The following is a 13,269-nucleotide window of genomic DNA, read 5'->3' on the forward strand; positions in this document are numbered from 1 at the left end:
AAAATAGAAAAATAGTGCATAAATTGTTCAGCTGCTGGTTAAGATAGATTTGAAATTAAATTGTGGTTGATTTTTATCCCTGGCAGATTTGTATGAATCAAATCACAGAACTGTCATGAATAGCTGTGTTTTAAAACTGAGTTTGTGATTATTTTTTTTTTCACTCCCATTCAATATGAATCTGTTTTAATTAATCCTTAAAAGGAAAAAGAAGTTTATTTGCAACAATCATTCAGCGGTAACTGCTTTGAACATTTTTCTCCAATGTAAATATATACAGTAAGACTTTAACCCGATTGCTCATTATCCGAATACGATAAGTGTCAAATACAAACTAATAATCACTTTTATTAATTGTCATAGGTAATTCTAATACTGAATTTTTATATCAAAGATATCTAAAAATAGCAAAATATGAGGTTCTGCAGCAAAAATCTCATAAATTCTAACATTTGGTAAATTATAATTATTTTATGGGCACTTTTAATAAAGCTGCTGAAACCAGGTCCTAGGAATGTTGTTCTCTTAATTTTAAGGAATTCCTAAAAAATTTGTTCTCCTTTACTATACAGAGTGGAAAAATCAAGTAGAGAAACTATGTCTTGTATCTTTATCTCATAAAATCAGCAATTGTAATGTTTCTGTTATCCTATTACGAGCTCTTTTAAGTATTAGGGCATGCAGTGCCTCTGTTTTTCTTCATCACTGTACTTACAGTATTTAAAAAACAATTTAAATGTGACAGTTCTGTCAAAGATGAAACTCCAGCTGATTGTGTGGAAAATCATGGTTCATAGATTGAATGATTGGGAAATTTGGCTTAATGATAGACTCTCAAAATAGGAGAGATTTTGCTAAAAGGACAAACATTATGGCACTTCTGTCTGCTATCGATGATGTTCATATTAATGGAGTTGATAATCATTGAGTTTCCCATACAGATTTGATTGTAATTACAATGGATTTCATTACATGATCAAGTTCAGGGATAAAATGGTTTCAGAATTTAGCTAATTATCCTTGCTTGGAATGCATCTTCCTAATGCTTCTTGAAGTTTAAATGAATGTAAAAATTTGCATATATTCAGCTTAATCTGGTTTTAGAAAACCAAGCTTTATTGCTGTACTATGCCAGAGGTTTCCTGGGTGATGATTATCTCATGCGAGGCTACTTGTTCAAACTCCAGCTTATTTAGTGGCAAATGTATACACTGAAATAAATGTATTTATTAACCAGAGAAATAAACTAACATGTATTTCTGTTTCCTGACACATAGGAAAATGCGTGTACTGAAAAGAAACAGTCTACCTGGTATTTAAGAAGTCTAATTTGTGTTTATAGCCATGTGTGAGAAAGTGTTTAGTAGAATTTCATGTTAAGAATCACTATCATAGGCATGCCTGTTCATTACTTAATGATATTAACTGTGAATTCAAAACTGCTGCAAACCTGCAGTATGGCCTATACATATTAGGCTTTTTTTAATATTCTTAATTTCATCAGGAACACTGTATTGTAGAGTATGATTATACATTTAGCTATAATATTGTTCAGTGATGTAACGATTTTAATATGGAAAGCCATCTGGCTCTTTGAGACAGAGGTTTCTTGTATATGTCACTTCTTGCATAATCACTCTAACAGTTCTTTTTCCAGTTCATCATCTGCTGTGTTTCCTGTAGGGTCTTTAGTTAGTTTAAAAATCAGGTTGTTTGTTGTTGTTTTTTAAATACACTTTTTTTTTTTCATGCTCTTATTTTTATTTTTTTTCCCCTCTTTTCTTTTTCTCTTTGGTTGGTAATTCTTCGTCTGCTGACAGATAGATGGCTTTTTCTGCTGTTTTCTACTGTGTCTTATTTCAAGATATAGGGAATTTACTGTAAACATTACAGATCTGTGATTCTGGCATCCAAAATCCCCTTTCAAAATGTTTTATTAAACCAATAATACCCACACCAGATATTGTAACTCATAGTTCCATACAGACTTTAAAATTATAAATAATTTCTGGAATTATTCCAGCTATTCGTGATTACCAACAGTTGTGCTGTTGCTGGTTTTGATGTTAGTTCAAAAAGGATGAAATATTGTAAGAAATCAGCTATACATATAAATATAAAGCATCGTTCTACAAATGTTTGGATTGCCAAAAGTGTATTTTTAGTTTCAAACACTGACGTATGTATTTGGCATGTATTAAGTGAGTCTTATCAAGAAATATCACCTAATTTGATATGCAGAGTAGTTTTATGCTGCAAAAGTATAACCAAATGAACTCTCCAAATAGATCTGTCAGTAACACAGTGCTTGGTGGCTGATTTGTACACAAATAGCCAAGGAACTGAAATTTTACAGGAAGTTGTCTGTCTCTGGCAAATAAAGACAAATTCCAGGTAGTGAAAAATGAACTGGTGTTCAGGTCTCTAGCACTCAGATATTTCTTTTCAAGACCAATGAGATGTATCATTCCCCAAAGGCTACTGTCACTTCAGCTGCTAATGGTTTTCTGTTATCCACCTTTTCTCAAAAATGAAAGCTTTGTGTACTTCTGTTAACCGTGTTACATAAATTCCCAAAGTGGTGTTGATAACTAACTGCTCAAAGCTGATCTTTTCAACGTGGTACACAGACGAGGTGTGCGTGTGAGATACCTGAGCTTGTGCATACACATATATGCATGATATCTTTTTTCCTTTTTCTTGGACACTTTTATGCCATCCAGTTGTGGATTTCATTTTTAGAAAGTTGACTGTGTTAACTTTTTCTGTAAAAGCTATGCTCTAAACAAAAGCAAAAATCTAACATATCAGGTATTATATGCCTGTTTATAGACCGCTAATTCTAATCATTTAGGGTTGTGCCACATATCAGTTCTGAAGTGTATAGATGTAATCTATTTTTAACATTTAGAAAATTGATCTACTTGGAACATATATAAGCTCACATATCACGCTTCATTTGATTACTTTAACATTTTAAACACAATTAAGTGCCTTCTGGGGTGGATGAGATGAGCTGATACTCAAACTTAATGAAGGCTACTTGAGTGCTAACTTGAGTGCCCACTTCAGTGTGTTCTGGCACCTTTTGGTATTTTAATTACATTTTCTCCTTTTCTTTAAATATGTAAAACTTTAGTCGTGGTGAGGTTTTGTGAAGATGCTGCCTCCTATGTGTTCAAGGGATATAAACTTGGAAGATTTTGAGGCATTTTATGTTTTATCCCAGTATTTGTTATATTCACATTAATAGCATTGAATACCTTAATTATCCATGGCATAGGCGTATAAAAACAGATTAGGTTGACCTGAGTAAGGAATGTTGAGTGTGAGACGTTATGCTGGGAAAGTCAAACGAGGTTTGTTGAGTAATGCGACAGACCCAGACAGCTTTTGCTCTAGGTGGTAGATTGCTCACAAAGGAGGAAACATGTTCCTTATTGTGAATTAGCCCAGAGAACAGACATCTGCCATTTTTTCTTTTATTTCCTTTAGTCTGCTAAATGTAAGTCACATTTCTGAGGCCTGATGGATTCAAATTACTAGTCATAAGGAGCTTTATGGAACTTTTTTTTTTTTTCCAAAGAATAACATAATATAGTATTTGCAGCCCTAGAGCTTTAGGAACCCAGAGTATCTTTTTGTGTTTTTTATTTTTGGTATGCAATTATTTCAGAGCATTGCTCTGAAATCTTATTAGTTAAAATCAGTAGAATATTTAAAATGTGTGTTCCATGAAAAAAAATTGTGCACAACCCAAAAAAAAATAATAACAAGGTGAGTTGGAGCACTGATTTCTGATTCTTTTATTAAGTATTATATCCAGGATATAAAGGTCAGGTGTCATTATTTCTGACAAGGAACTATTAGAAATGAGTATACCTCCTCATCTTCTTCTATTCAGTCATAGTCTTAAATCTTAAAGGTGAAAAGTAAAATCTTGCTGTGAAATCTTCATAACTAAAACTACCCTTTAAACTGCATTCAAATTGTTATAATGTGTTAATACTAGACTCTTCTAATAGTCTAGCAATTTCTGGTTTATAAGATCATAAATGTATTTTAAAAATTTATTAATTGAAATTTTGTTGCCTTTAAAATATTGCAAGGAAAAGCAAAAGACCTTATAAAAAAGAACAGTTTTTTTTAATCGTAAAAGATGCTATCACAAGAATGTACTCTGGACTTCAGCTTATACAGTTGAAATTACTCCAGTGAGCAGAGGTTTGCAGGATTGAACCTCTATTTCATCTTTTTTGTAATGTGTTGGCATATAAATGAGATGCTTGTCCTTCAAGCCAGGTGAGTAGAGGGACAAGCAAAGTTATCTTTTTTTATCTAGTTGAAGTTAAAATGGGTGAAAACAAGTTTTATCAAACTTTTTAATTTTTTTTCCCTAAAATTGAATTTACTAGCTGTGTTTCTTTCTTTGGCTGAAACTAGTGAAAGACAATTATACTGTTCATTTATAGGACTAAACACAAACAATATATCTGAGATATTTTTTAGTGGACATGCAGGGAAGGTGAAAGGACGTGATGGACTGTTGTGCTTTGTCAATGCTTAGTACAGCTTTTATTTGCTTTAATAACTCCATTAGGTAACACGTGTAGACCGGAATACTGTTGCACATAAATAACTACAGTGTTCTTATTCCCAGCCCCTCATAGGCAGATAAACCACAGATGTTCAGTGCTAAATTCCCATGTCTCTGTCAATCCATGTGAGGCAACAGCTGACATATTCTTTGGCTAGATTCATTTGCCATGACAAGTATAGCGACAGATTGAGGAAGAGTCCACTCATGCTAAGTCTTTTTTCTCCTATTTCTGGTACATTATAACCTCCAAAAATTCTCATGTATTACTTCAAATTTGATGCCTGCTCTTCACAAATGAAGGAGAGGCAAATCTGATCTTTTTATGATGGTGAAATAAAACCATCAGATTGTAGCTACAGGGTTTAACCAGACTTTGACAGTGTTAGAGGGCAAATATCATTTTCTTTTTTGTTTGGCTTCCTACCACTGATTATTTTTCTGTCTACTGCAAAATAACACAACATTCTTTGATCCTTGTCTCCTTTCAAAAGTGCTGATAGTGTGAAAGAGCTTCTCACACACAAACTAGCAATTTATATGTCTCATAACTCTGTCAAATCAGCATTCTCCCTTATCTTTGGAATAAAGTTGCTGCAGAGTTGTGTACAGCAACTAAAGAATGTTTTTTGTGTTAAACGAGACTAAGAGTCTTTGGTCAGTTGATCTAATAAATTCTTAGCTACAAGTTCTCAGTGTTCATTCTGAGGCTTTTGTATTTCAGAAAAAAATAAGGGACAGAAACACAATAGAACAGTGATAGGTAGTGACATTGGAAATTTAGGGATGTTGGACAAAGGTTGCTAACAGAAGTTGTGAATGTCCCATCATTGAAAGTGTTCAGGGTGAGCCTAGATGGGACTTGGAGAAACTTGATCTGGTGAAAGATGTCACTGCCAGTGGCAGGGGTCTGGACTTAACCGTCTTTGAAGCTTCCTCCCAACCCATCCCTGGAAACATCCAAAGTCAGGCTGGATGGCACTCTGTGCAATCTGATCTGGTTGAGGATGTCCCTGTATTGCAGGAGTTTTGACTAGATGACCCTTAAAGATTTATGCCAGCTCAAACCATTCTCTGATTCTATGGTGAAGGCTGAATATGGCTGAATTGGCTAATTTCAAAAAAAAAAAACAATTTCTGTCATCTTTCTGATAAAGAACAAGGAAATCATAGAAATACCAAACTGTGCCTGTTTGGATGGCAGACTGAAGAGTGTGGTTGAACGTTATCTAGTTCACAGAATATAAATAAATAAACTGCATATTTAAGTATTGCTTTATAGAGCAAAAAGAAAAACTATATAATTCAGTCATGGAACTGAATGGATTGATAAATGGATAAATAATGGTCACTGACAACATGTAGAGTTTTAAATGCTTTCACATATTTGAAAGATGTTACGGGTCCAGAATAAATGCAGATTTTCTTGCTTTGGTGTTTCAACACATGGCAATGAATATCTGAAACAACAAAGGACTGACTATTTGAAAAATCATAAATGTTGAGTTGTGAATATCCAGCAAAAGGCAAAACAAATGATATCAAACTTTTCTTTTTTTAATATATGTTGTTACTTTTATATCTCTTTAATATCTGCTGAAACAAGTATAGAAGAGGAGCATAAACAGCAAAATAATTAAAGAATACTTAAACATGAGTCTGTGAAATGGGACTTTGTTCTGCTTTCTTAATAAGAAATAGGGTTAAAACAGATGTAACCTTGGTGTAGAGGAGTTCATGAGTGACTGTAGTAGTGCTTTGCTTCCCCTCCAGCCATCACCTTTCTGAGGTACAGTTCAGTCTTCAAAGAAAGGCTGGACATTCCTTGGTTACTGTAAAACTGCTGTTATTGGCAAAGCTATTGCTTAGTTAGCATTTTCACCCTCTTTCTGTTGCTTCTGAATTATTTTTTTTTTCTTTATAAAAATAATGTTTTGTTTTTCTTTTCTAAAATCTTGGTATTACAGAGCATTAAAGATAGCCTGGGGAGACTGCAGGGTCATATAGACATTATTCACAACAAGAAGATACCGGCCTTGCAAAATGCAACACCAAAGGAAGCAGCAAATATACAAGAAAAGCTGACTCAACTTAATTTTCAGTGGGACAAAGTTAACAAGATGTACAGGGACCGACAAGCGTAAGTAACTTTTAAAGATTGCTATTTCTCATGGCATCCATTGGTATTTGACCTACTGTTGGTGACTGTTTCCTGGTCGTCTTTTAGTGGACATACATATAAAGTTGCAAATGATACTTTCTTGTAACTAAGCATAGAATGGGAATTGTAATTTAATATATAAACATTTTCCTAAAATTGAAAATATTTTTACCAACTATTACTTGCATTATATCAGAATCTGGTGTGATGTAGTACACATATTCCTTTACATATTCCTTTATATGTAGTATACATATACCTTTACTCTGAGACACTGTTGGGCATCTACTCTTTTTTATCTATGCTATTGATTTAAAAATTTAAATCTGATGAGTACATCAGAGTAAAAACCCTTTTAATTGCAGAGGGTTTATTAGCTTGAGAAGCAGTTCTCAACTGATGTCTAAGGAGCACAGCTAAATTGTTAGTAGCTCCAAATTCAGTGTAATCTCTTTATAAATTTGTCCATTAGACAGCAAGCCAGGACAAACAAGAGACACATGGAAAGGCATTAAAATGATAATAAATAAAGCTTTGATCCCTTGCACTATAATACTTATTATTATTATTATTTTTCTCATTGTATATTAGTTTTGTTGTTTGTAATCTGGGAATCATATTGTGATACAAAATATTGCCAAACTTCTTTCATTAATACAGGCATGGTTCATGTTAGTAACACAACAGAGACTAGCAAACCAGTAATTTATTTATACTCTATAGAAGATGTCTGATGTTTCAAATTTTTGACTTTGTACAATAAAGTACCTAGGTTTATACTTCCTCTTTTTATTTTTTTTTAGCTTGAAGATTTATCAGATTTTACTGGCAGGGATACAGAAAATTCTGTGACTTGTGTGGTGTACTTTTTTTTTCAGTATGAGTAATTAAAGAGTTAACAAATATTTATTTTCAATAAAAAGTCATAGTTTCAAACTTCTATTGAATCTCCACACAAAAGTCCTTGATGATTTTTCTGAGAATGTAAGCCATTAATCTGATAATGAAAGTCATTATATCTATGACTAGTTCCATTCATTGAAATTGTCCATTCATAGGAATTTTACAAAATTGGCTCTTCAGATAATGATGAAAACTTGACAGTTTTATTTAATATGCTACTCCAAAAGAAAATAGATTGACATTTGCTAGAATATCACTTGTTACACTACAAATATGTTTAGAAATACCCCTTATTCCAGAAACTGTTCTTAAAACCAGAAAAATTGTTCTGAAAAATATTAATGTCCAAATGATTATTGTGTTGTATAGTAGGAAGATATATTAATCTAAACATATAAGCAGTGACTAGAAGAAAAAAATACTTCCTGTGGACTTAGAGTACACTGATTTTGTCCTACAGTCCAAGCCTTTGTATCTTTTTCTGTTTTATTTCTTTAGAAATATTGGTCAATAGCGGTCACATTGAAGATTTGTACAGACATACTATTTCCACTGTCACTCAGTCACTACCTTTCATTTTAGGTTGCTGGAGAGAGAGAGAGTAGAGTTTTTTTAAAAAAATCATAATCATATAGAATCATAGTAAAAAATATAGACTTCATGTAATCCCTGCTTTGTCTCAATATTTAAAGTGTAAGAAAGTAAGACATTCATAACCTAGTAAGATTTCCAGATACTCCCATGCACAGCACTTTTTTTTTTAAAGAAATAGTAGCCCTGGCTCTGGTGCGGTAAGGAAGATCTTTCTATTTGTTTTGATGCCATGTACAAAAATCATAAGTTAGAAGCAGGGACCGAAGCCAAGCTGCTCACACAGGTAATAAAAACTGGATATTTGATATTGTACTTTTTCCCAGAGACTAGGTTTGCCCAAACTCTTACTGGTATTTTAGACCCAGTTCTGAAAAACCTTTGGAATCTCCCCATATGCATTTTTCTACCACTGATACAGAGCAAGGAAAGCAATTTACTGTTAGTGGAAAGCTTGCTCCACCAGCAGTGCCACTCAGCCCTTATTTAGACTACAGTGATATTTAGCCAGCAGCAGAAAGTATTTTGAAGTGACATGAATTAATGTTTGTCAAGTATTTTGAGGTCATCAGATAAAGGTACTAGAGAAGTGAAAAATACGATTATTCCTCAGCTGGCATTTGCCTGAGGGAGTCATCCTTTTAGTATGATGGACAGCAGCTCAAGGTGATAATAAGCTTGACTGCTGTCTGGAATTGCAGGCTTTTCTCTTTCATTAAAATCTTTTGTTTGCAGTGTGGGTCATACTGTGTCATTGTTTCAGGGGTGTCCCTTGAACTCTGAGGTGCTCCCTATAGGTTCTGCAATTTTGTGAGGTGCATTTGGACTGCACAGGAATGCTGGGGAGGAGATGAAGGAAGACAGTATGGCCTTTAGTATTTTGCTTCTAGCAGTTTGTGTCTCTAAGGGGTGAAGATATCAGTGTTGGTCTGCACTTGAGACAGGGATGAAGCTGTTTTTATGAGATACACAATTGATGATGATATTTTAAGACAGTTTTTGAATTATTATTGGAGCTCTGCCTTGCTTTCAAGGGACTGTGTCTAAGTGAATATGACTATTCCATGTTTGAAAGGTTGCAGAAACAAATATTCAGAAATGAACATAATATGGTCTGTTGGTTTTAGGAAATCAAAGGATTTTAATAACATGGAAATTTTTATTTAAGTAAATGCAAAATCAACCATCAGTGTGATAGATGGAAGTACAAAATTACTGCCCTGTAGTTACTAGCAGAGAGCTTACTTTAATTCTCATAGAAATCAACGGAAACATTCACATTGAATTCTTTTGTGTGAAATAGATTTCCTGGAAGTCCTGATTCATATCTAGATACTTTGTAATTAACTTTATAGTAAGTTCCTTTTAATTAGAAATCAAAATAGATTTTCAGTTTGTTTTACAGTGAAGCACGGGCCAGTTTGACAGGAATTCATTATGATGATAAATACTCGAACAGCTTTACAAGTCCAGTTCTTCTACAGTATTTGAAAATCTTGTTTCACATTGTCACTTTCAAATGTTTCTTGTATTTGAATAGGTGTTTGTACTGTACTTTACAGTAAGATAACAGGCAATATTTCACTGAAAAATTGTAAGTAAAAATGCTGTGTTCATCCTAGTGTACTCTTCCAATTGTATTAGAAACCTAGAATGAATTCAAATTTTTACTCTTTTCACACCCTTCTAAACACTAGCCTTCAGTTGAGTGACTTTTTCAGTAAAGCCCAGATTTAGCATGGTTCTTTGAGGGGAGTGAGTTTTTTGTCTATACAAATTAATTTCAGAACATGGTAATTGGTTGTGTTTCCAACAGATATATGGAGCTGACACCATCTTACACCAAGTGGAATTTTCTTTTTTCAGTTTAGTTTTTTTTGAGTGCACAGCAAACTCCAGGAAACAGCACCGGTGGCATGATTTGTCTTTTGTGAGCTAAGAAGTAATTTATGATTGCATTTATAACTTCAGCCTTTCCTCTCATGTTACTAAACTTAGTGTTATCTTTTCCAATATTCACATTAAGATAATGCAATCTGAATTTTTTAAGGTAGAATTACATTACAGTGCCAGTAAGAATAATCATTCAGATGCCATATTTTTTCGTGTCGTTATACCAGAATTTAACAACAGTCTCCCTTCTTTGCAGCTGCCTTAGTTACTGGGTTTTTTTGTTGTTAGTCATGACTATTTAGGAAGTGATAGTAAATCCACGGCCCGGTAGATCTTCAATGACAGTGCATAATAGTTGGAAAAATATTTAGCATTGTTCAATAGATAATAGAAAATAGATTTTTAAATTACTGTTTTCTATTTATTTTAGCAACTTACCACGTGTAGAAGACCTTGTTTCTCTTGTCAAGATATTGTCTTCCTATGTTTATGCCTCAGTCTGGTTTCTGTGAACAAGATACACTCCCTAAAAGTAGTCCTTTCTAACAGTAGCAGAACTCATTGAATCAATAAAATGCAACAAACTTTTCCAAACTGGATCAACAATAGATTAATTTTAAATATTTCTGTAGGAAGTGCAAATCAGTCACAGAGAATGTAAAAAACACCCAATTAATGTAATTAAGCACAAGGCAAGAAAAATACATAAATAATCAAAAGAATCTCATTTGAAAACAAAATACTTAAATTTTACAGATATTGTGGACCTTGAACATTTTTGAAAATCTTTTTTGACTGTGAGTTAAAGTTCTAATGAATGCCTCATATAAATTTCAGGAAAATAATTTTTGCTTTTTTTTCATGTCATATTTAAGAATTATCTGCTGTAGCATACTTTATAAATTAGATTTATGCTCTTCTAATTAATCTGAAATCTACTAAATATTAAATGGTCTGAGAGAGTGGAGGAATGTTTAGACCAGATTATTGCTAATCAGATTCTTGCTAATTCTGAAAAAAAAAAGAAAAATATGATATGCCAGTCATTAATAATGGTGTCAAAATACATTAATGGCTTTATAAAAGTCAGAAACAACTAACAATTTTTGTAGCAGCAAGACAAACCATAAAGAACTAGTTACTAAGCTTATACTAAGAAAGATTTTCATTTTTTGACAGTAGTACAGCTGTCAACTATTTCCAAATGGCCTTAAATTAGCTGTTGATTAGCTTCATAGAACCTAATGAAAAATGTATATTATTCATGAAGAATCTTTTCATTGACAGAGAAATAATATTTTGTGGTCATATTTCTAACCTCACATAACAGTAGATGCTGTAATCTCTTACTGAAACATTCTGTCTAGTTAAGATCTAATCCAATTAATGGATCAAGATATTAGGAAAAAGAAATGCAAGGCATTATTTTTTTAAAATGTAAGTAACTTGAGTATGTTCATATAGCAACAGAACAAGCCACCGGTAAGCCTGAGGACTTGCCTACTTGTGGTGTCTGAATCTGTGCTCTGCTCACGTTGATAAAAATGCATAGTTATGATACTAAGATACCTGGATTCAGCCCAAATGATGTATTTAGAGTATCATTCTCTTCTCAGAGTAAAAAATGTCATCTTGGAGTAGTATCTATGAGCCATTGACAAGTACAAAGCTGGGTAGAATTACAATACTGAGAAAATCTACTTGCTTGAATACAGATTTCTGGAAACCTTCAGGTGCTCAAAAACATCTTGCACTTCTTATTTCAAAAGGGCACAACTCTCATTCATCTTATGCCAATCTTGTATGGATTATATGATTATTTAACATTATACATTATTTAATATATATTTAACATTATACAATTACTTAATCATCCAGCCATCCAAACTGAAAACAAAAGATAAACCAGTCACATTTAGAACCTTTAAGGAAATTATTTTCTAGCCTTTACTGTCAGATCTATCTTAAGGAATACAAAAATAGAATTGCTGTAAGTGACTCATTCATTATTCATTGGATGTCCTGGGGTCTGTTTAGGGAACTTACGTTTTCCTTATTCAGTTTCTCAGTTGTGGATTCCCAGTTTCCATCTGTGGCACCAACAGTATTCTGCAAATGTAAAGTTATTGAAGACATGAGTCATCTGACCTATCTTTAGCTATCTAAGTTTTACTTTTCTATTTTCCAGTACTTGTCTAGATTCCTTTGCAATTAAATACTGCCAGGCAATTCTTTCACAGGTACCTAACTGTCTGTTGCACTATGTGGTGAGTCCATTGAATCCTCAGGGACACTAGATGAGATGAGACACGTTACTTTTAGACAGATAAAATTAGGAGAGAGTCATCTTAATCTAGAAGGTATAATGAAACAATATAGTTTAATTTATATTTAAACTTATTGTTATATATGTCTTTTTTGCTAAGCCCAGTCAACATTTCTTTGTTTCTTGCCTTAACTCTGACAAAGTGAATGACAAGAGCGAAGGCTAACTGGCTTTGTTTCAGTCCAGGGAGAAAAGCAACTTGTGAAAGGCTGAGATATTCAGAGAGCACAGCAGAAATACTGGCTGCTTTCTTGTCTAAGAGTGTCTGCTCACATGTCTTGTTATTAGACTTATCCTTGGCTTGGGAAAGTGATAACCAGAACAGATTAGTTCATCCTCTTTGTTTTTTTGTTTTGTTTTGTTTTGTTTTGTTTTGTTTTGTTTTTCCCCTCCTTTCTTTCATAGCAGCTCAGATTGTTCATCTAGATTTTGAAAATGGCAGAATGAAGACAGCTTATAATACTTGACTCTTACAGCCAACATTAGCTCTTAATTTGTTTCCTTACCATACTTACTATATAGAAACACCCTCCAAGGCAGTTGTCTCATAGTCTAATTCTTGCAAAAGATTTGGCACTTCATTTTCCCCCATAATATCACACAATCAAGTTAACACATTGGTAAATTCATTGGTTCCTTAACTACCTGCAAGTAGGTAGAAAAAGAATGTATAACAAGCAGATATAATGTATAAATGCTTCTATTGTGGACAATCTAGATAAGGCTTTCTGACAATATTTATAATGTAAAGAAATGTATGGGAGTATTTTTGCTGCTGTGTTTATAACTAGCAAGATT

General features: G+C 33.3%; 1 protein-coding gene across 1 annotated transcript in view; it reads left to right on the plus strand.

Annotated features, from left to right (window-relative positions):
- The window catches only part of LOC103768132 (dystrophin-like), a gene marked incomplete at its 3' end in the record, with an annotated part of 58,230 nt that extends 51,493 nt beyond the window's left edge, over positions 1–6,737 (plus strand). The window contains exon 17 of the mRNA XM_008935267.1: positions 6,565–6,737. Within this exon, the coding sequence (XP_008933515.1) occupies positions 6,565–6,737 (173 nt within the window). The remainder of the gene's footprint in view (positions 1–6,564) is intronic.
- Between the last annotated feature and the right edge of the window lie 6,532 nt (positions 6,738–13,269).

Source organism: Merops nubicus, unplaced genomic scaffold (assembly GCF_000691845.1).
Source record: "Merops nubicus isolate BGI_N331 unplaced genomic scaffold, ASM69184v1 scaffold4022, whole genome shotgun sequence".
Classification (NCBI taxonomy): Eukaryota; Metazoa; Chordata; class Aves; order Coraciiformes; family Meropidae; genus Merops; species Merops nubicus.